General features: G+C 39.1%; 4 protein-coding genes across 6 annotated transcripts; 1 reads left to right on the forward strand and 3 right to left on the reverse strand.

Moving 5' to 3' along the window:
- Positions 1-540: 540 nt before the first annotated feature.
- si:dkey-120c6.5 (GTPase IMAP family member 7) lies at positions 541-3235 on the reverse strand. Of its 3 annotated transcripts, none has more exons than XM_048173896.1 (3): positions 3091-3235; positions 1763-1871; positions 541-1682 (listed from the first exon to the last, which is right to left on the reverse strand). In XM_048173896.1, exons 2-3 carry the CDS (start codon positions 1818-1820, stop codon positions 697-699), a joined length of 1044 nt encoding a protein of 347 aa, XP_048029853.1. In that variant the 5' UTR covers positions 1821-1871; positions 3091-3235; the 3' UTR covers positions 541-696. The 3 variants fall into 3 exon arrangements, with proteins under 3 accessions (XP_048029853.1, XP_048029943.1, XP_048030018.1); XM_048173986.1 differs by having other exon boundaries at positions 1763-1868; positions 3091-3196; XM_048174061.1 differs by lacking the exon at positions 3091-3235 and adding an exon at positions 2121-3060.
- A 3312-nt stretch (positions 3236-6547) lies between these two features.
- LOC125250484 lies at positions 6548-9511 on the reverse strand. Its single transcript, XM_048163088.1, has 3 exons — positions 9267-9511; positions 9005-9200; positions 6548-8203 (listed from the first exon to the last, which is right to left on the reverse strand). The coding sequence occupies exons 1-3, from the start codon at positions 9509-9511 to the stop codon at positions 7139-7141; spliced, it is 1506 nt and encodes a 501-aa protein (XP_048019045.1). The 3' UTR covers positions 6548-7138.
- Positions 9512-12015: 2504 nt separating this feature from the next.
- On the forward strand, positions 12016-16801 carry rsad1 (radical S-adenosyl methionine domain containing 1). The gene is made up of 9 exons (XM_048174200.1): positions 12016-12233; positions 12332-12465; positions 13836-14040; positions 14124-14489; positions 14708-14771; positions 15502-15649; positions 15761-15815; positions 16002-16105; positions 16207-16801. Exons 1-9 carry the CDS (start codon positions 12099-12101, stop codon positions 16376-16378), a joined length of 1383 nt encoding a protein of 460 aa, XP_048030157.1. The 5' UTR covers positions 12016-12098; the 3' UTR covers positions 16379-16801.
- A 2874-nt stretch (positions 16802-19675) lies between these two features.
- On the reverse strand, positions 19676-22097 carry rasd2 (RASD family member 2). Its single transcript, XM_048174328.1, has 2 exons — positions 21129-22097; positions 19676-21042 (listed from the first exon to the last, which is right to left on the reverse strand). The coding sequence occupies exons 1-2, from the start codon at positions 21670-21672 to the stop codon at positions 20534-20536; spliced, it is 1053 nt and encodes a 350-aa protein (XP_048030285.1). The 5' UTR covers positions 21673-22097; the 3' UTR covers positions 19676-20533.
- Positions 22098-23347: the final 1250 nt, after the last annotated feature.

A 23347-nucleotide genomic window follows, 5' to 3' on the forward strand; every position in this document is an offset into this window, starting at 1 on the left:
TATAGTGGACTTCAAAGGTCAAAATTAAAGTTTCAGTGCAGCTTCAAAGGGCTTTAAACGATACCAGATGAGGAATAAGGGTCTTATCTAGCGAAACAATCAGTCATTTTCTAAATAAATGTAAATGTATATGCTTTATAAACACAAATGTTCACCTTGCACGTGCTTCCGCTTTCTGTATTTTTCAAAAAACTTACGCTGTATGTCCTACGCCTTCCCTATTCTACTTACGGAAAAAATTTAACTGGTGCCGCGTTCGTTCCGTAAGTAGAATAGGGAAGGCGTAGGACATACAGCGTAAACTTTTGAAGAATAAGGAAATGCGGTTTTGGCGGAAGCACTAGGAAGGCGATCATTTGTTTATATAAAGCATAAACATTTACATTTTTTTTTTTCAAAAATGGCAGATCATTTCGCTAGATAAGACCCTTATTCCTTATTCCTGTAATTTTGACCTTCAACCATTTGGAGGCCATTGAAGTCCACTATAAGGAGAATAATCCTGGAATGTTTTCATCAAAAACCTTAATTTCTTTTCAACTGAAGAAAGAAGGACATGAACATCTTGGATGACATTGGGGTGAGTAAATTATCAGGAAAATTTTATTTGAAAGTGGACTAATCCTTTAAGCCCAGTGTGAAAAGCCCTATAAAGACTGCAGCAGGTCCAGCGGTGTCAGAGGCTGACACTATGCACTAAGCATTCCCTTTGTGGGCATCTGCGAAGGATTTGGAAATGTAGCTCCTTGCTGCATTAGCAGCACCTCCAAGTACACCACCAAGAGCAGCACCAATAGCAGCTCCTACTGCCATAGCGTCATATCCAATCGCAAATCCAAGAAGTGCACCTACAAATGCTCCTTTTCCAACTGCAACAGCATAATCGACAACTCTGAGCGTGAAGCCAAGCTTGTCTGCGACAGCCAGCTCTGCTTTCTCTCTGCACTCCAACTGTACCTTTTCATCATACTTCACAATCTCACTGGCAAGCGCCTCCCCTGAATGTTCATTCTCCAGCATCTTCACCGTCTCCCTGATCTCCTTCTCCTTTGATTTTCTGATGAAACGCTCCTCTTTCTGAATTCTTTTTTCTGCATCCTTAAATTCCACATTTGAATACATTCCCTGTTCCGAGACCATCTCATCTACCTTGGCAAGCAATGCTTGTGTCTGGCTGCCTTCGGTCCGGTTCATTTCTTCATCGAAGAACAGGTAGTTCTGGCCACATTTCTCAGCAAGCTCTCTAAAGCTCTTGTTCTTCTTAACTTCGTCCTCTATGGACAGGGTTTTCAGACCTCTCTCATGGTATAAAACAATCAATGTGTGCTTCAAGACACTTTCTCCAAAGTAGTGGACCACAGGCTTCAGTATGTCCATAGTGTCAGAGGTCAAATGAAAAGGGTCTAAAACAAACACTACAGCATGAGGACCTGGACAAGAAAAACAAACTGCCTTCTTGAGCTCCTTTTGAAGCACACTGTCTGGCAAGTCATTATCCTGAAGATTTGGAGTGTTGACCAGGGTTATGTTTCTCCCCTGCACAACGCCTGAACTTTTCTTGGTGGCTGAAATATTGACTTCATCTCTCAAGACGTCTGGCCCCAACACAGACTGCGTCAGCGCGATCTGATCACGACTTGAGCAGCCAAAGACCAGCATCCTCAACGGGGATTCAATGCTCACTGTGAGATGAAGAATATTTTTCATTATTAATCGTATTAACTGTAATTTGTCAAATGTTCTGATTTGTTCGTCAACTCACAGTTAGGTGGATTGTCTAAACTCTCTCTTCTCCGTGTTTTCCCTTTGACTGTTGCCATTTTAAGAGCAGTCACTGACGGGGGTTGAAGAATTCAGGATATGCTATCCTACTAAAGAAAAATATATTTTGAGAAACAAATTACACACACACACATTTTTTTTTTTACATTTTCATCTAGCTTAAATTCAGGTACTAAAATATAATAAAAAAAATGAATATAAATTATAAAGATGACAATAGTACATACAAAATTACTAAAACTTTAAAATAAAAATGAAAACAAAATCTATTTTTATCTACTTTAAAAACATTAATAGTAGGCTACCTCTCAATGATACTAAAATAACACTTTGGTTACCAAAATTCTTTAAATTATCTTCTTTGTTCCTCAGAAGAAAGAAGGTCAGGTCTGGAATTACATAAGTGTAACTAAATGATGACAGAATTTTAATTTTGTGTGAACTATCCCCTATTTGGTTAAACTATTAGATTTTTATGCTTAGCACTCCACTACAACAACACAAGACATAAAAATAACATATAAAATCATTTCAAAGCAGGTAGATTTCATATAAGCACTTTTATGATTAAGACATAAAATACTATAGTAATTTATAGTAAATACTATAGTGTTTTTAAACCATCCTACAGTAAAGTACTTGCATTAATTTGTTGTGGTAATTCTAAAGTTGCTGTGGTAATATAACAACTAAACTAATTACTATACCCAATACTTTACTAAGTATTTCCTAGTACTGGTGTATTAGGCTACATTTAAGATATAGTCCTAGTGGAAGCATATTAGGATTCATTCAGTGTGTTCTGAATGGAAAACCAATGCATTGCCTACTTGATGATATATTTTTTTAAAAATGTGTAAAGACAAAAATATGTAAAAGCCAACACAGCTTCCATAAACAACGGTGCTGATTATAACAACTCCTCTTTATGATCAGCGACAAACAAAACACTAGAGTAGCCAACATTTCACAAGAGCCCCACCCTCTTTCTGACTTTTGATTGGTTAGGCCGCCTGTCTGTCTTTCTCTACTGCTTTCGTTTTGAATATATATGCATTCTTTAGTTAAAAGAGCTTTTCAAAATATTATTTTGAAAATTGCCGGGTCACTATTCCGGTTACTATGAGTTCACGATATTATATTCAGAGATGCATTTAATGGTAGCTGTCAGCACGCAAATGTTTCTATACAGCAGAACAGATGTGACGCAAGAGCAGACGATCGTCGGTAAAAAGTGCAGCGTTAAACACGTCAAATCATTTCTTCTGTAGCATAGACTACTTAAGTAAATTATAGATTTGCACATACCCATTTCCTGTGATTTACACCAAGGTACAAGTTGCTGAAAGTGTGACAAAAGTTGTTTGGAGAAAAGACATGACAGAATGCTTGAGAATGAAAGCAGGTGGAGACAGATGATGGTTGCAACACGGGTTGTTTGTAACACTTTCAATTTCTCCAATCAAGAGCAAGTTACAAATCACCTGATTCACTTGACACAAGCTCGATTTAGTCTTTATTCCACATATGGGAAAGTCTGTGGCAGACACAGCAGATTTTAGAGGAGAAAAACTAATTCTGATGTAAGAAAGTAACTTTTTATTTATTTATTTATTTATTTTTTATGGAAATTCCTGCTTTGTAGTTAAACTCACCAAAGTTATATTATTATTTATTGTGTGTCTGTATAGATATTTTTCATTCAAGTTGTTAGTGCTAATGTTTTGGCTGTTAGCTGTAAGGTGAACTAGTTCATGGCTACAAGACTCAGCTGAGTTCATCAGTGAAGCATTTTACAGCCTACCCCAATTACCCCGTGAGTCCGTTCCAGCCCGTGAGTCAATTCTAGAGTCCGTTCCAGAGCCCTCTCCAGCAGGTGAGACCGCTCCAGTCCATGATTCCACGCCTGAGCCCTCAGCTGAGATGGCTGCCACGCCTGAGCTTTTAGAAATTGCAGCGCTGGCCGTTGTGACCGCAGCCATTTGGTGTGTGTGGGCTGCGGACACATCAGCTCCAGTCCATGAGCCCTCTCCAGAACTCGCTCCAGTCCATGAGTTCATTCCAGAGTCTGCTCCAGTCGGTGAGTCCGCTCCTGAATCTTCAGCCGAGATGGTTGCCACACCTGAGTCCTCAGCCAAGAGGGTTGCCACGCCTGAGCCCTCAGCCGAGATGATTGCCACGCCGGGGCCCTCAGCCGAGATGGTTGCCATGCTGAGCCCTCAGCTGAGATGGTTGCCACGCCGGGGCCCTCAGCCGAGATGGTTGCCACGCCTGGGCCTTCAGCCCATGAGCCCGCTTCAGAGCCTGTTCTAGTCCCTGAGTTCCCTGTTTGTCTAGATACGACCAAGGAGGTCGTCCCTGAGTTCCCTGTCTGCCTTGATATGACCAAGGAGGTCATCCCTGAGGTCCCTGTCTGCCTTGATATGACTACAAAGGTCGTCCCTGAGTTCCCTGTCTGCCTTGATATGACCAAGGAGGTTGTCCCTGAGGTCCCTGTCTGCCTTAATACGACTACAAAGGTTGTCCCTGAGTTCCCTGTCTGCCTTGATATGACCAAGGAGGTCGTCCCTGAGTTCCCTGTCTGCCTTGATATGACCAAGGAGGTCGTCCCTGAGGTCCCTGTCTGCCTTGATATGACCAAGGAGGTTGTCCCTGAGGTCCCTGTCTGCCTTTATACGACCACAAAGGTTGTCCCTGAGTTCCCTATCTGCCTTGATACGACTACAAAGGTCGTCCCTGAGTTCCATGTCTACCCTGTTATGACCATAGAGGTCGTTCCTAAATTGTCTGCTTGCTTTGACATGACCGTAGAGGTCATTCCTGAACTGTCTGCCTAGAGAGGAGGTTCTTTATAGAGCCTTGGAGGGTGTTCCTGAGCCCCCTGCCTGTCTTGTTACGGATCTAGTGGCCAACGCAAACCTTTTTGTGTTCAATGTTTCAGTTTTGTCTGGTCAGCTGTGTTGGGCTGTAGATCCACCATGGAGGTCTACAAGCCTGTCTGCACTGCTGTGGTGGTCATCTGCTTCGCGGTGGGGGCCTTTAAGCCCATCTGCACTGCTGTGGTGGTTGTCTGCGCCTCCGTGGAGGTCTGCAAGACCATCTTCACGACTATGGTGGTCATATGCTCCACCGCGGGGATCTTCAGACCCATCTACACGGTTGTGGTGGTCATCTGCTCCACCGTGCAAGCTCATCTGTGTTGCAGTGGTGGTTGTCTGCTCTACCGTGGAGGCCTTCAAGCCCATATGCGCTGCTATGGTGGCAGCCTGGCCCACACTGGCCATCTGATTGGCCTGTTCCATCCTGGCTACCTGTAAAACCTTCGTCCCTAGTTCCCCTGCCCCTCCACGGATCTGGCCCACCATCCCTCCCTCTGGTCCTCCTCCAGTCCACCTCCCTCCTGAGATTTTTTTGTTTTATGTTTTTGCCATGTTGGAGTGTCTGGTATCTGCTCTGTAGAGAGGGGGTAATGTCATGATCACCAGTTGGAGTGCCCTGGTTAGCCACCAGAGGGCACTCCACCCCAGACTATTGCCTCACCATATCGGACTTCACTTCCCATAATCCCTTGTCCTGGACTCATTACTCTCGTCGTACTCAGGTGTTCTCACTCAAGTTATTAGTTCTGTCTACTTATACCCGGTTGTTTCAGTCATTTGTCATCGAGGTTTAATTTACAGTTACATGCTCGTTCTGAGCACTTTGTTAGTTTTGTTTTCTTGTTTTTGTGTGGACTGTTTCTCTGGATTTTGACTCTTGCCTGGCTGTGACTATGATTTTGTATTTCCCTTAATAAATGCTGCACTTGGATCTTATCCTCAAGTCTCAGAGCACCGTGACAGAAAGATAACAGCTATATCATTTAATAGCTGACACTTGTAAATAGTTTTAATCACTGGCTTAAAATAACTCCAAGATACAGACAGAAATGTCAAATATGTTACAACCATCCCTGGTGTCCCTTACTGTAGGCCTACATAGACTATTTCTCACTTACAACTATTAGCATATGCTTTGAGTGAAATAGTTAATTTTGTTTAGAAAACTGTAGAAATGTGCAAAAATGTTTTAATATTATTGCCTGTTTGGAAGTTAAGGTAGTCATGCAGTTACAGTGAACGACATGATGTATTGGCTTCAAGTGGGGGACCATATTGGAAATGACCAGAGAGGGGACTTGGTTTTCTTGGTTTGGACCACTGCCCCTCAAAATGTCTGTCCTCAGCCCTAATGTGGTTCAAAATATGAATTCTAAATACTGCCTTACATATATCTACCACCATTTCTTGAAACACACAGCTATGCAAGATACAGCTTTATTAAAAACAGTAAAGGGTTGGATAACATTTCATCATTAAAAAGGCAAAGCAAAAAGAGGATAAACCACAAAAGACAATCTAGAATATGTACAATTCAATACAACTGAACAATTCAACGTTTCAGTAAATTGTTATAACATGTAATTAAAAATATATGAATATATATATATATATATATATATATATATATATATATATATATATATACCTTTTATACCATCTTTTAAATTAATGAGAATTTAATAACTTCACTCTCTATTTCATCAACTTGTTTCAGAGTAACATACCAGTTATGAACAAACACATTACCCAAATTAATATTAACACACATTAAATTCTGAAGATTAAATTAATATTTCTTAACTTTCTGAATGTTATTAATTCATATAATTTCTATTAATATTGAACATCAAAGTGGTTTCTTAGAATTTTCTTTACACAAACACAAATAAAGTGCATTTTCCTGCCCTCTTTTGATTGACAGGATATCGGCTGAAGATATCATCTGTTTTTGAACTATTGGCCGATAGCCGACAGTGTGAAAATTTGCTTTTATCGGCAAATACCGATTATTGGCCGATATATTGGTGCCTCTCTAATATACATATATTGTGCAAAAGTCTTAGGCACACCAGTATTTTCACCCCAAGAAAATGGGTTTCAGCCTGTTATTTATTTCTTTTGCTGTAGTGTGCAGTAGGAAATATCAGTTTACATTTCCAAACATTCATTTTGCCATTAATTGTAATAATCCTAGTGAGATTTTTATATGCACAAGGAGTCTGACAACAGCCGGTGCTCCACACAGAGATCTGATCTCACCATCATCGAGTCTCTCTGTGATGAAACTGAATCCAGAGGAACTTTGACCTATCCAAGACACTTGAAGAATGTTGTTGAATATGATTTATGAATACTGGGACATGCTACGCATCTCACAAACTGCCTTCTATATAGTAGGGATGTAGGCATATTCAGATGCAGGGATTATTTTTTTGCAGTTCAGGACACACTTTAAAGAAAAAAAAAACCTGTATTCAGACCGGAGGAGCCCGAAAGAAGCGGTTAATAAAAGCTGTATTAAAGTTGGCTGTATGTGATCCCACTCTTTCATCCAAGTGTTGAATGGCCAACTGTGAAGCAGCACCTGATGCCCCGCCCACAACTCCTCCCACTGCCCCTCCCAATACCATTCCTCCCGGCCCTTCCACAGAGCCCACGATCATTCCCATGGCTGCTCCAGCTATAAACCCCAGTCCCAGTCCCACAGCCAGTGAAGTCCTGAGCCACCTATTCTGCAGCTCGGCCTTAGCCCTGATTTCTGCCCCAACGCTCGCATTGTAGTTGTCCATCTGCCAGCGCAGCTCATCCCCCTGAAACTGTTCCTCCAGTTCTCGGCACGTCCTTGTGATCTCAGACTGTCTCTTCTTGCGTAGCTTTCTCTCCTCGGTTCTGACGCTGTCCTCTGCCCTCTTGTAAGATCGGTTAATGTAATGGTGTCCGCCCATTGCCTGCAGCATCCGCTCGATCTTATGTAGGAGCTCCCTGCTCCCGGCGCGGTTCCTCCAGTTCTTACTGAAGACGTGATAACGGCAGTTGCACTGCTCCACAAGCTCCCGCAGGTGCCAGTCAGTTCGCATGACCTTGTCGTTGAGTGCTCTGCCTCTCAGATGCCCGTCGTAAACCAAGAGGACCATTGTGTAATTGAGAACATTCTCCCCAAATTTATTCGTAACCAGTTTGGGAGTCTTCATGTCATTAGGGGAGATCTTCTCCAGGTCGAATGCGATGAGTACGGCATGAGGTCCAGGAGACGTCAAACACATTGATCTTCTCATCTCTTTCCTCATCTTGGACTTAGACAGGTCTTTGTTGTACAGGTTCGGTCTGTTGACTACTGCTACCCGTCTTCCTACAAACTCTCCCACATTTTTCTGGCTGCTTGAAATGCTATAAACATCCTCGGAGAACTCCTGCCTTCCCAAAATGAAGTTGGTGAGAAGGAACTGAGATGAACCACTGCTCCCGATAACCAATATCCTTAGTTCCACATCACCAAACCCTAGGGAACAAAACACAGTGATTTGAACAAAAGGAATAATTCACCTAAAAATGAAAATGGTGTCATTATTAACTCACCCTCATGTTGTCTCAAACTCATTTGCTGTATTTTTTTTAGTGGAACACAAAAACACCATGTCAAGAAGGAAGAAAACACCATATAAGTATGTCAATATGTCTTGTGCGCTATATTCCAAGTCTTCTTTTTTTCTTCTGAAATCAGGGAGAGACTGAAATTTAAGTCATTATTCACTGAAAATCTTCCCCCTGTCATGTTCAGTTTCATTGTCTTATTTAGCTTCTTTGTCATTGTCACGGCCCTAGTTCTCATTTGGTACTATGGTTTTTGATTAATCCTCACCTGTTCTCCATTCTGTTAATCATCATCCTATGTATTTAATCCCTGAGCTCTCCTCTGTTCTTTGTCTCGTGTTGAAGTTATGTTCATTGTGTTTTTTTTTTGTTTTTTTTTACCACCCTTCCAGGATTTATAAATACTGTGTTTATCGTTCATTCTGCATCATGCATTTCTCCTTTTGGATTTACTACTGCAGTGCCTGACAAAACATGAGACCCAACAGAGCTGCTCTGTCTAGAGCAAGGAAACAAGAATCTTGAGGACCACACAAGTGAATTTCTAGACCTGGCGTGACTTACCACCTTTCCTGACAGCTCTCTGTGTGTGTTTTTTTCAAACCAGCCTAAATGAGCGATCTAAGATACGCCTGCTTGGTGTCCTTGAGAGGATTTCGCTAAGTTTGTGGAGTGAGTGCTGGTGAATAACTGATCAGCATTCACCATCTGCCCTGCTGAGAACAACAGAATCAGACCCAGAGCCCAACCAAGCTATCCACCCAACTCTGCATGGAGTGAACACCCACTGCAGATGTGGAGCCCGAGCCTGCTGTGATGAATGAGGCATAAGAATGGACTGAGCCGACCATCGCCCTGGAGCCCAAGCCTGACAAGAACTCTGACCAGGTGTGTGAGCCAGCATTACAGTCTGTCCCACTGCTGAAAGTGAGCTGCAGCTGGCCTCTGTAAATTTGAATGAGGATTTAGAAGTGGATTATCCCAAAAGTCTCCCATCACCGCTGGTCCCACCCAGCTCTGTCTCCTGTGTCTCCAGAGATCACACCCAGCCTCCCTCTCCCACCTCCTCTTCCAAATTCAGCCAGTTCCTCTGCCCGCCTCCATTGTTTCCCTTCAGTCCCTTGGCTCCTCTTCTGATGCCACTGTACTGTGTGGATTTGCCTCAGGTTTTTCAGTCTCCAGCTCTGCCTAGTCAAGAGAATCCCCTGGCTCAGCCTCCAGCCGTCGATCCCATAGCTACTGTCTATCTTTGTCATTGTCACTGCCTGAGTTTTCGTTGTTACTATGGTTTTTGATTAATCTTCACCTGTTCTCCATTCTGTTAATCATCATCCTCTGTGTATTTTATGTAGTTTTGGATTTATATACCTACTGCAACTCCTGACACCCCCAGAGCCAGATTAAAAAATAGAAAGCCTCATGCCAGGCTTGATTTAAAATGCTTGGCAATAACAGGACACAACACACCAGTTCAAATATGCATTATGACATTTGAGAGCTACAGTTGAGGGGAATATTATCTGTACATTTCTGTGATTATTTTACTAATAAATCAAAATTTATTTATATAACTTCAGAAGACTCAGAATATAGCTCATAATGGGCTACTTTTATGGGGCTTTTACTTGTCCTATTTGAAGCTTTTGGAGGTGTGGAGCAGCATAAAATATCTCCTTTTGTGCTCCATAGAAGAAAGAAAATAATTCAGGTTTGGAACAATATGAGGATGAGTAAAAAATGAAAATGATTAATTATTTAATGTTTCAGACACATAATTGCATGTAAAATATACTTTAATGTAATTTATATTGAACATTTTGTCATGTATTTAAATATATTTGTAATTATACATAAATATTAAGTTGCAAATTAGTAAATTTAAAATATATTATCTTCAAATATAATATCAAATAAAACAGTTAAAATTATAATCAAGTACTTTTCATGTGTTAGTAAGTTAGTCAACATCAAAACAAAGAATGATTTAACCTTTTTTTTTTTTTTTTACAGTTTTTTAAAAGTGTACTTAAGTGCATTAAGAAACAGCCATGAAAATGAACACTGTTTAAATACATTTATGACATTTTATTTAATTAATATTATATATTGTGCTCTCTCTCTCTCTCTCTCTCTCTCTCTCTATATATATATATATATATATATATATATATATATACTTCTTCAAAAATTTAGCTGCATCATGTTGTGAAGTAATTTCAAACTTACCTGCTCTTTTAGGCATGTTTCCAAAGGCTTCTTTGTTTTATTGTTGTTGTCCGTATGTTTTTGTTGTTATTGATGTGAAGAGCTTCTTTCTCAGTATTAAAAATAATATTAGTCAGATGCCACATTACATTAGTTTTCTCATCTCAACCCTCATCTCTGTTGATAATGGACAAGCTCTAATACTGGATGGAATATGGCCTGGAGACACAGGGAATTGATTTCACTCATGCACTTGCCCAAACACCCCACCCCACCCCACACAAACATATGACTTCGATTTTAACTGCACAAGCTAATATGGCATATAAATCACAGTTCTGACTGACAAAACATTTGTTTATATATGATTTATGCTGGTTTTTGTGTGTTTCTAGGATATACTGTATTGCATGAAATGCATGTCTCTTATAGATTTAAACATTAATTGTCCTGTCCCTTTTGAACAACAAAAATGTTTTCAAAACAGTACCAAAATATGGTTAACAAACATGAACACAAACAATAAGCAAGTCACATATTTGATTTAACAGTTGGTATATAAATTATTTACACCAATACTATGCCAGAGTAATTATACAAAGCTACATGTAAAAACAATTTTTGGTTTTGTTTCTAGTCCTAGTTCTTGGTTTTGTTGTAGTCCTGTCTGTGGTTGATTAATTGCCTGTCCGTTAAAAGATTATAATATTGGGGTATGTCTGACACTAGAGGTTGTGTTCCTTTATCTTTCATATGACCTACTATCATTGTGTATTGATCTAAATATCCTCTGAACATAACTGACCATGGCTAAGAGACGAATGTACAGCTTATTAAATAATTCTTAAAGGTACAAATAGATGTAAAAGTGGATTTAATAACATTGAAAATGAATAATAATAATAAATACAATAAAAGTAATAATAAATAATAACAACAATGAATGAATGAGTGAATGAATGCATGAATAAATAAATAAATAAATAAATAAATAAAGTAGACATTGTGGGTGAAGGCATATTTTTTTGTTTGTTTAAACAAAGGAAACTACAGAAGGCCTAGATATCACAAAACAATATATTATTTTTTTAATGTGGTCTTATTTTTTTTTTTTTTTTTTTTTTCTTTAAATGCTGCCCTTTCTGCCAAAATGATGCAAATAACTATAGTGGATGATGTTGAAACAGACTGTAAAAAAGAAACCACGCCATCTTGCGTTTAGCTGTTTTTTTTTTTTTTTAATCCGTTTGTGGTGTGCACTTTTTAAACTTTTCTTTTTTAATTTTACATTTTTGTTTTATTACAGATGACAAACTATATGACTATAATATAAATATATGAACACCCTATACTACAGTGCATACTAATTATTATTTTTTTTTTATTAACATTCGAATTTTATAACACAAAACAAACACACACACACATATATATATATATATATATATATATATATATATATATATATATATATATATATATATATATATATATAGGCCTATATAAACAAAACAAAACAAACAAAAGCCTGAAGAAGAGCTTTGTGACGCAATGTGGGTTGTTGCAGGGAAATAGCGCCGTGCAGAAACCATGGCAGAAGCAGCACCATACATGAGAGCATAACTTGACTAGTACAGTATGTCGAGACGAGCATTACTCAAACAACATCAGGCTCTGCAGTGTTTGGGCACGGCGGTCGGTTCTGTTCCGCTGAGATCTATCGCTACTCACAGGCTGCCTCCTCACGCAGATGAAGCGTCACTTTATGTCCATGTGAGTGAATGTCAAAATCTGAGTGTTAAAGCCAGTCACTGGCAAATGTATAGAAGGGAAATGTAGCCTATTATATCTGTATTTCTCCTTTTCTGCAGTGGCCATATTGCCTAAAAAGATGCTCTTACTGCAACTTCAACAAGTATATTCCTTGGAGTCAAAACCACGCGGTCATGACAGAATGTCTGCAGAAAGAGACGCAAACCTTACTGCAACTCAGTCAAGTCTCCCGGTCAGTTTATTAGAGATTCCACTACTGAAAAAGTAAAGATTTACTTTTAAAAGAATATACGTGTGAACTAAATGTCATGTTTTCGGACACAATTTCATGTTATTTGCAATTATATTAAAATGTATTATAGTTTACATTTAAATTAAATGCAATTAGCTGAACTTTAGTGTTTTTGTGACCCATTAAAGGGATAGTTCACCCAAAAATAAGAATTCAGTCCGCATTTTCTCACCCTTAAAGGATTAGTTCGCTTTCAAATTAAAATTTCCTGATCATTTACTCATCCCCATGTCATCCAAGATGTTCATGTCTTTCTTTCTTCAGTCCAAACGAAATTAAGGTTTTTGATGAAAACATTCCAGGATTATTCTCCTTATAGTGGACTTCAATGGCCTCCAAACGGTTGAAGGTCAAAATTACAGTTTACAGCGATCCCAGACGAGAAATAAGGGTCTTATCTAGAGAAACCATTGCTCATTTTCTTATATAAAATGTATTTTTTTGTTTTGTTTTGTTTTAATCATAAATGCTCATCTTGAACTAGCTCTCTTCTTCTTCTCTATTTGAATTCCAGCAGTGTAGACACTGCTAAGTGTATTACTGCCCTCCACAGGTCAAAGTTTGAACTAAATTGTCATATACAATATTCTAGAGCAAGTATATAACAACTAGTTCAAACTTTGACCTGTGGAGGGCAGTAATACACTTAGCAGTGTCTACACTGCTGGAATTCAAATAGAGAAGAAGAAGAGAGCTAGTTCAAGATGAGCATTTATTGTTAAAACTTATGTAATTTTTTTTTTTTTTTTTTTTTAGAAAATGAGCAATGGTTTCTCTAGATAAGACCCTTATTTCTTGTCTGGTATCATTTAAAGCCCTTTGAAGCTGCACTAAAACTGTAATTTTGACCTTCAATCGTTTGGAGGCCATTGAAGTCCACTATAAGGAGAAAAATCCTGGAATGTTTTCATCAAAAACTGACGAAAGAAAGACATGAACATCTTGGATGACATGGGGGTGAGTAAATTATCAGGAAATTTTAGTTTGAAAGTGAACTAATCCTTTAAATTGTTTTAAAACTGTATGAGTTTCTTTCTTCTGTTGAACACAGAAGAAAATATTTTGAAGAATGTCTGAAACCAAACATTTGATGGACCCCATTGACTTCCATAGTATGTTTTTTCCTCCATACTATAGAAGTCAGTGGGGACTAGAACTGTATGGTTACCCATATTCTTCAAAATATCTTCTTTTGTGCTCAACAGATGAAAGAAACATGGGTTTAGAACAACTTGAGGGTGAGTAAATAAGGACTGAATTTTAATTTCTGGGTGAACTAAATCTTTAATTTGTGCTGTACTGTTCCCTAGGATCAGCTCAGTGTTTTTTGGAGGAGGAACACCTAGCTTGGCTCAGCCCTCCACAATCGCTGCTGTCTTGGAGACAGTTTCCAAAAACGCCCATCTCTCAGATGATGCAGAGGTCACCCTGGAAGTGAATCCTACACCTGCTGGAAAAGCTAGTCTGAAGGACTTCATGTTAGCAGGAGTTAACCGGTTTTCTATAGGAATTCAGGTGCGCTGCATGCACACATCTCCACAATCTGTCAGATGTTATGTAGCTCAAAGTCTCCATAGATCTAATGCTATTTTCCACAGTCACTGAATGACGATCACCTGAGGATACTAGGGAGAGATCACAATTCCCAGCATGCTCTCCAGACAGTGTCAGAGGCCAGGACGCTCTGCCCGGGACGAGTGTCAGTGGATGTCATGTTTGCTCTTCCAGGCCAAAGTGTAAAGTCATGGGAGAGCGAGCTGGAGAAATTGCTGCCGGTTTGTGATGATCACGTTTCACTGTATCAGCTGACTTTGGAAAGGGGTACCCAACTTTTTAAACAGGTTGAAAGCGGGGAGCACAGCATGCCTGGTGACGATGTCACTGCTGTCATGTACCAGTCGGCACGCAGAGACTTGGAGAAGGCTGGGTTTTGCCAGTATGAGGTGTCCAACTTTGCCAAAAATGTAAGTTATAATTTCTTATATTCTAATACTTATAAGCTGTAAAAAGTATCAAAATAAGAAGTAGCACTAGCAACACCAAGTCATGTGTTTGGTTCCCACAAATAAAATGTAATCCACTGCAAGTCGCTTTAGATAAATTGCCTCCCAAATGAATGAATGCTACATTATATAATTGTTTGAAATGTGATCATGGTTTATTGATTATGTGCTCATTGTAGAACGCTGTCAGTGAACACAATATCGGGTACTGGAGGGGACATCAGTACATCGGTGTAGGCCCAGGTACATTCATGCACATATACTACTCTTCAAACATTAGGGGTTAGCAAGAATATATAAAAATATATAGCAGCACAATGGTTTTCCACATTGATAATCAGGGTAGCCCTTTAGTTTAGGGTCCAATTCTCACTATTAATTAGTTGGTTTTTAGCATGCATATTACTAGGATATTGGTTGTTTATAAGTACTTATAAAGCTCATATTAATACCTTATTCAGCATAACCAAATTCTACATCCCTTAATCCTACCCAATACCTAAATTAACAACTACCCTACTAACTATTAATAAGCAGTAATTAGGAGTTTATTGCGGTAAAAGTCGTAGTTAATAGTGAATAGTGAGATTTGGAACCTAAAATGTGACCATAATCAGAAATGTTTCATGAGCATCAAATCATCATATTAAAATGATTTCTGAAGGTTCATGTGACACTGAAGACTGTAGTAATGAAGCTGAAAATTATATTTTAAATATATTTTAACATATGTTCAAATGGAAAACTGTTATTTTAAAATGTAATAATATTTCACAATATCACTGTTTTTACTGTATTTTTGATCAATTAAATGACAAATAAATTATCATAAATGATGATTTTCCAAAAAAAATAAAAATAAATTACCAACCCCAAACTTTTGAACATTAATGTACAAACTATGATGCACTAATCTTACAAAAACACTCAACATTCTTTAACGCACAAGTAAGATTTCTTTGTTATCTGTTAGGGGCTCATGGGCGCTTTGTGCCGCGTGCTGTGGGAGGAGCTCAGAGGGAAGCACGAACCCAGACTTTAGAACCAGATGTTTGGATACGGGAGGTTCAGCATCATGGTCACGGGACACGCCGTCGAATACAGCTTGACCACCGTGGCCTGTAAGTGTATCTGGCATGTAGTCCACACACAACAATTGCACAGTCTGTCGCTGAGTTATTGAATCAGATAGTAATTAGAAGTTATTGAATCAGAAGTAATTGTATCTGCAGGCTGGAGGAGGCTTTGGTCATGGGTCTGAGGATGAATGAAGGAATCACCCAGCAGGTATAATGGACCACTTCTTAACACAACTTAGGGTTTACAAATCCAGGTCACATTTCAATTATGTTTTGTTTGTTTGTTTTTATTATTTATACATAATGCAGTAAAAAACAAAGCCGTAATGTTCCTAAAAAATGCTGTACTGACCAATCCAATTTTTTTTTTTCTTTTGCTTATGAAATGGTGTAGCACTGGGAGTTATTCAGCCCAGAAGCTGACCTCCAACAAATATTTGGGATGTCAGAAAACATTCAGGAATTGCAAGCAGGGGGGCTTCTAATACTTAATGACAGGTAATGTTTATGGCTTAAAAACTTTGTTTTTTAAGTAACCCAAGAGTGATGGTACATTTCCACATCAATTCCCCTCCTGATGCTTACCTTTATTTTTTTAGGGGTTTGCGATGTTCCTGGGAAGGATTAGCATTGCTGGACAGCATCTTACCCACAATGCTGCTAGAATTAGAGATGTTTTTCCAAAGCAAGGGGTATCAGGAGGATGCAGAACAGCAGCAGAAACACAGACATTCAGAGAGACAGATGACCGTTTACATCAGAGACACATGAGACAGAGATAATAGGTAATAAGGTAAACATGAAACAAATGCATCCATGTGGAGAAGTGTTTACTCTTGAAGAAGGAAAACGGGTCAATGACATTTTCCTATCTATTAATTTATTCACAAATACAGGACATTAAAAATGCATTGCATACATGCAATGGCTTAAATGCACCTTAAATGTGAACATGTTTTTAATTTCTGAATGAAAATGCAATGTAATATTTTAGGAGGTTTGGGGTACATAAAGTAAAAGACAGGATGATATTATCTTTATATATTTAAGAAAAAATATTAAATTCTATATTTTCTAAATGTTTCATTGTAAACAATTATTCCGTAAATATGTTTCATATTTTAAATTAAATAATTCCCCTTTTACAAGATGTAATATAAGTCTCTGGTGTCCCCAGAATGTGTCTGTGAAGTTTCAGCTCAAAATACCCCACAGATCATTTATTAGCTTGTCAAATTTGCTCCAATTTGGGTGTGAGCAAAAACACGCCATTTTTGTGTGTGTTCCTTTAAATGCAAATGAGCAGCTGCTCCCAGCCCACTTTCCAGAAGAGGGAGGAGCTTTAACAGCTCGTACTTCGGTTCCTCAACAACAACAAAACTGGAGAATCTCACGCAGCCAAAATGAGGATTGTCAGTAACGGTGTTCAGCCTTACATTGTTCGAACCGGAGTCGACACTGATGGAGAGACTCAGGAAGAAGTTACATCTTTTAGAATGAAACTGGACGTTTCTGAATGGTTAGTTGATAAATTTATATAGTTGCTGTGGAGTTTATTCAACTCATCGACTAGCATGTGCCGTCATGTTAATCTTTTGCGCAAATCCAGCGTTGAATTGACCCTCGTTTATGAAGACGTCCGACATAAAATGACGGTATGGTAACAAAACTCTACTACAACAACTCTTCCTCTTCTCTAAAGCAGCCCAACATGTCCTCACCCCCTTTGTTGAGTGTTCTCGAGGGCGGGGATTATGTAAATTTTAGGGTTAGTGATGTCACTAACCCTGGATAAAGCTCGTTGTACTCCCTACCAGCCTTGTTGTAGTTCTTATACAATTCAGTTCTTTAAAAGAGAATATCTCCCTTTGCTTTGAATTTAGGAATTATTAAATTGAATCAAGACTGCCTAAACCCTGCACACATCTCAAAATCCAATCAACAACAGATACATAGAACCAGTTCTACCAGAAAGACTCGGGAAGCAAAGAAACGTTTGAATACAATTTATTGAACAGTATGAATGTAAATATCAAAGAATGATAAAGTTCTTTGGTGTAGGCCCCGTCCAGAGTACAATCCAGAGGGTAGCAGACGTTTGCAGATCCTGCCTGAAGATGAAGGCAGGGGCGGAGCCTACCCCCGATGTATGGACAGGGACCGACTTGGTGGTGGTGGGTAGGATGGGGGTGAACGTCGGCGATGGTATCTGCGAACACGATAGTGGGTGGGAACAGAACTTATATACTCAGGTGACGTGTAATGATTGGTTAGATAATGAGCAATGACGTACATTAGAGTCTTCCGGGTAGAACTTAAGCTAAATGCTCCCATTTCCCAACTGCCAATATTCCACTTGCCATTGTGTAGCGTTTACTACAGCAAAGTTGACAGAGTGAATCAGGCAGTCCAAGCTGCTGTGATTAAGTGGAGGCGGGGACTCGTTTACATATTCATGGTTCTGCGTATACTAAATGAAGCAAGAGTAGACTTATATTCAAGCTATTATAAGGCATGAAGAAATTATTTTCACAGGAAAAAAAAAACCTTTTAAATATGTCATTCTGGTTATCAAAGATGAGTTTTAAGGGATAAAGATATTGATTTTAGGGGGATTACTTTTTACATTATTGAAAACTTAAAAAATAATCATTAAGATGTGTACTCATGTATTCAATGTGTAAGGAGAATGTTATTTTTACATGATGGTTACACTACATGACATTTGAAACATTTCAGACTGAAACATTTCTGAAAACGTAATAAAGGTTTTTCAAAAACCACATGAAACCAACATGAATATGTTACACAGAGTACATTTCTATAACCTGGCATGTGTCTTTAACAAGATTTAAAAAAAATATATATATATATTTTTTTTTTTTTTTATTGTGAACACTTATTATTTCGTATTGACTCATATGAGGTTGTCTGCCTTTTTTACACTTTAAATGTTGAAATATAATTCAGGAATCTGTGAAAGATGATTACTCTGATCTATGAAATCTGATGTGATTGTATCCTGGGGGCTTTATTATCTTGAGTGGTATTCGATTTGGCTTAGGACTGATTTCTTATTGCATCTGCCATTTGAAGTTACTCCTCTCCAATCCACCCACATGCTCAGTCAGAGAGAAGGTCACCAAAGAATCATGAATTATTCATGATGTTACTCCCTATTTACTGAACTTATTTAATGTAGAAGCACAATTAAAATACAGTAGTCAACATTTGAAGTGGATCAAAACCTTTCATCAAAGTTGTCCTAAAACCTTCTTCTTAGGTCAACTTGGTTCTTAGGACAACTTTGATTAACTTTTTTGATCCACTTCAAATGTTGACTAGTGTATATTTTCTTACTCCACCTTATATGACAGCTCGTTGTCATTTTAAAAGTTAGCAATGTAATTGAGACATTATAATATATAGTAGCAAAATGCTTTGCTTTCATCAAGGCTGTTCATAACTTACACTAGCAGTCCGCTGTCCATGGTACTGAGCGCCGTCTGCGTAACGCTACAAAACAAATGATTATGCAAATATAAATGTTAAACGTCAGAGCTATGCTTGTTTGTCTTATTGTCAATGTAGGTTGCTGTTTCTTTGTTGGCATATTCATCACTGCATTCATGAATATTCAGAGTCGAACGGGGTTTTATTTCTTTCTGCATCGTGTTGTGTAATGTCTATTATACAAAGGGTGATTGTATTGTCAGGGATTCACACATATGAGTGCGTTGGCGCGTTTTCTTACTAATGTGAGAGAATTTCACACCAGCACAACGATGATGACTCAAGCCACTGCAGACGATGAGGAGCAATTCTTCACCACCCACAACTTTCTTCCCGTTGTTCATCCATAAATGGACATATATTGTGAGGTTTCACCTTAAAGCAGAGGCGTGGATACTGCTGCAAAAGTGAGGTGAGCTCGGGGACACGTTATAAATATGTACAGGGTTGCTCATGAATGTTAATTAGGTGACGTGTATTCTCTCGTTTGTCACCCGATTGGCTGAAAAGAACGGATACGTTGTTTGCAGTGACTGAGGAAAACACGACGCAGTATTTCTTGAGCACGATTTTATTGTTGTCTGTTATACAAGACAAAGTAGAAACACATATGAGGTAATGGATTCGTATTCATTTTTGAGAATAAACAGTGCGACACTGCGTCTTTTATTATTGTCAGTAGTATAAGAAACATGGAAACAAATGTGAGGTAAAATACCCTCAATATAAAGAAATACATACATACACATGCATACTCGCTTATATAACAACATTTCCTAATAGGAAAATACATGCGTTAGTATCTGCGTTTTGAAACTGGTCCAAACTAGTTATGAACTGCACTGAAAAAGTGGTAACTACGGTTTTAATCAAGTCAAAATATCATTAACATCATTGAATCAACATGAACACATTGACGTATACCAGCAAAACTCATTGTATAGTTTAAATTTTGGTAGAAAATGCTATTTAAGGTAATTGCAGGTTACCACGTTTTTTTTCACTCTTAAAAAGTTACAAAAGAGCATTTTTTTTTATTTTATTTTTTTGCACTGCAAGGAACCTTTTTTGTTCCTTATCAGTGAACTGTTCTTAAAAGAACCATTCTTTTAGTGTGAGGAACATTTTGTGAAAGATTCCATTTTAAACGTTCTACATGGAACCCTAAAGAACCTTTATTTTTAAGAGTGTAGTTGGTTTTTTGCTGGCCTTCCAGTTTACCCCAGCTAATGACCAGTTTAGACCAGTTATACCATCTTAAGCCTGATTTCCCAGCAGGGTTTTAAAGACATTTCACAAATACATTATAATCTGTCCTCTGGTCCAGCCAGGGACTTGTAGAATTTAATAATTCTTACATAGCTGAATAATTATTATTCATGGGTTTGAAACAGAGTCCCTAACGTTACTCTTTTACTGTATTTGGCACCTCTCAATAGGTGTACATCTTTTAGGGGTGCTCGGCCCCATCACGCGCTTCAGATCGCTACTGAAACTCGGTCTACGCGCGAGCGGTTGCACCGCACCACACGGCTCATTCATGGATCTTTTGTTTCTCTTTCTGCTGCTGAGCGCTTGATACGTGTGGATTGAGATGTCTCGATGGAGAGAGGGTCTGGTTTCTGTGGGGAGCCCTCCCAGCACCGCCAGGGCTTCGAACATCTCCTCCAGGTTGGTGGAGTCTTTAGCAGACACCTCAAAAAAGACACTGTCCTCCCCAAGAGACTGGCTGATATCTGAGTGTTGCACAGCTCTCGAGGAGTTTAAGTCAGTTTTATTGCCACAGATTATAATTGGAAGCTGTCTGTTTTCTTTGGACTTGGCCAGCTTGGATTTGGCAGTGAAAATCTCCTCGCGTAAGGAGCAGACCTCAGTGAAAGACTTTCTGTCGGTCACGCTGAACACCAGCAGGAATATATCGCCTGTTGAGGACATAAAGCACAATAAATTAGAACTTTGTAAACCATGGACACTATTAAACGATTAAAAAAACGGTGCACACACTGACCTGTCAGAATAGACAGTCTTCGTCTGGCAGGGAAGTCTCTCTCTTTGGACGCGTCCAGGATATCAAGCTGGTATCTCTCTCCTCGGATGTGGTACAGTTTGCTGTGAAAGTCTTCGGTCGTTGGCTCGTAATGTTCCTCAAATCCATCATCGCCGAGGAAACGGCGTATAACCGCCGTTTTTCCCACCCGGGGCGCGCCGAGCACAACTATGCGCCTGTAATGACTGGGTTTTACGCTGACCAGATCGTCGTGTTTACTCTCATATCTCATATACTTTGTTTTATGGAGCTGAGAAGCGGAGAAGGGGTCCAGAGATCTCCGTGGATTGCGTTCAGACGACGAGGGTCGCTTTCCAGTACTGGAGGAGCGCACCACTCGTGCCTTTGGCTCTGGATGTCTCCAATGCGATGCGCACGGCAAATGCATATCAACTGTTGCGGTGCCTTCGGAATGATAGCTGCAACAGGAGAGCGTCGCGGTGCCACCAACTGAAAGAAGAGCTTTATCAGTTGTGTTCACCTCCATGCTCCTGGCTGGTATCATCCAGAATGACTGGTTCTGTGCTCTCGGTGCAGTGATTTGTACGCGCTCCCCGCAATGCTTTTTATATGCTGATGATGGATGGGAGGTCTCGTGTGGTGCGTCATTCAACGCGTACTGGGAATTGGTTTCTTCTGGTGAATCTGAACAATTCTGCTGCCTATTTAAGGTATTGCTTACTGCAGTGTTACTTGGATCTGAGCCATTCTTATGTAGAGCTGCAGATTCTCGAAGTATTGTCAGTTAAATGTAACTTCTTAAAACCTTCTTATATAATTACTGAAGAAGTGAAACGTTTTCCAGCTTAATTTGGATTGAAACACGCTTGAAAAGCTGAAGTATTGTCATAAATAATCATTTGTATGAAATAAAAAGCTTGCAATATGATTGTGAGATATTGCCTTTATAATTAAAAATAAAAACAATTAATGAAGAGTAATTACCATTCAAAAGTTTGGGGTAGATTTTTTGAAAGAAAATTCTTATGCCAATGACTGCATTTATAAGCTCTAAAATAATGTAAAAACAGTAATATTTCGAAATATTAAAAAAAAAATTACTTTAATATATTCCACTTTAATATATTTTAAAATTTAATTTATTCCTGTGATAAAAAAAGCTGAATTTTAAGCATAATTACTCCACTCTTCAGTGTCACATGATCCTTCAGAAATAGGCTTGTTCAAGATGCATCGGTGCTACGCAGACCGATCGGCGTATGACATCAGAGTACCGCGAGAGTACATATGCTTTCCAATCACTCTTGCGGTACTTTGATGTCATACGCCGATCGGTCTGTGCGGCGCCGATGCAACTTGAACAAGCCTATTTCCTATTATATGCTGATTTGCTGCTCAAGAAACATTCATGATTATCAATGTTGAAAAGCAGTTGTGCTGCTTCATATTTTTGTAACCCCCCCCCCCCCCCCCAAATAAGTAACACAAAACAGAGCTTTTTTTTATTATTAAAAAACAAACAATCAAGCCCAGCCCAGATAAGAAAAAAGTATTGCAAAAGTAACATACCAAATTACATTCTATTAAAAGTAACTAACACAATTAGTTACTTTTTTAAGGAGTAACTATTACATTTGGTTTTGGTTCACATTTATGTTTTCATGTTCATGTTTTCAGGTCTTTTATTTTGTAGTCATGTTTCCTGTTTGTCATGTGTTTGCCTTGTTCCTCATGTGATCCTGTCATGTGCTTCCCCTGTTCATGTGTCTTGATCTGATTGGTTCCCTCGCCTATGTGTCATGTTCTCATTGGTTCATTGTTTTCAGGTGTGTCTTGTTTAGTCATTAGTCTGTAGGCTTGTTCGACTTCATGCGAAGCCGCAAAGATCAGCTGCCGCCTGACAAAAGCAATGCATTCTGGTTAAAAAATTTGTCTGACTTTGGTTGGAGCTACAGCCGCCTTATGATCACATGTGCCATCAAAGTACCGCAAGAGTAAAACGAGACCAGCCGCCTATGTCAGGCTCTGCTCAAAATTGGCTGCGAAAGCCTTGATACAAAAATTGCGTGGTCTGCCATGAATGATGTTAGTTCAGCATACTAAAGAAAGCACGAAGTGTCCGACCTGACGGCCGTCTCTGTACTCCTCCCCCGCCTGCAACCGGCAGATCTCGCCAGCCCGTGGCAGGCTAGTGTAGTTCATCTTGAACAAGCCTTATG

Source organism: Megalobrama amblycephala, linkage group LG1 (genome assembly GCF_018812025.1).
Source record: "Megalobrama amblycephala isolate DHTTF-2021 linkage group LG1, ASM1881202v1, whole genome shotgun sequence".
Lineage (NCBI taxonomy): Eukaryota > Metazoa > Chordata > Actinopteri > Cypriniformes > Xenocyprididae > Megalobrama > Megalobrama amblycephala.

Coding starts and splice junctions, on each gene's coding strand:
- LOC125250484 (XM_048163088.1), bottom strand. CDS start 9,511: ATGACAAAGATAGACAGTAGCTATGGGATCGACGGCTGGAGGCTGAGC. Junction 9,201..9,266: donor GACACAGGAGACAGAGCTGG/GTGGGACCAGCG, acceptor TCAAATTTACAG/AGGCCAGCTGCAGCTCACTT. Junction 8,204..9,004: donor AGAGTTGGGTGGATAGCTTG/GTTGGGCTCTGG, acceptor ATTTTTAGGTGA/ATTATTCCTTTTGTTCAAAT.
- rasd2 (XM_048174328.1), bottom strand. CDS start 21,672: ATGATACCAGCCAGGAGCATGGAGGTGAACACAACTGATAAAGCTCTT. Junction 21,043..21,128: donor AAGACTGTCTATTCTGACAG/GTCAGTGTGTGC, acceptor TGTCCTCAACAG/GCGATATATTCCTGCTGGTG.
- rsad1 (XM_048174200.1), top strand. CDS start 12,099: ATGTCGAGACGAGCATTACTCAAACAACATCAGGCTCTGCAGTGTTTG. Junction 12,466..13,835: donor CAACTCAGTCAAGTCTCCCG/GTCAGTTTATTA, acceptor ACTGTTCCCTAG/GATCAGCTCAGTGTTTTTTG. Junction 16,106..16,206: donor CTTCTAATACTTAATGACAG/GTAATGTTTATG, acceptor TTATTTTTTTAG/GGGTTTGCGATGTTCCTGGG.
- si:dkey-120c6.5 (XM_048173896.1), bottom strand. CDS start 1,820: ATGGCAACAGTCAAAGGGAAAACACGGAGAAGAGAGAGTTTAGACAAT. Junction 1,683..1,762: donor TTTAGACAATCCACCTAACT/GTGAGTTGACGA, acceptor TTCATCTCACAG/TGAGCATTGAATCCCCGTTG.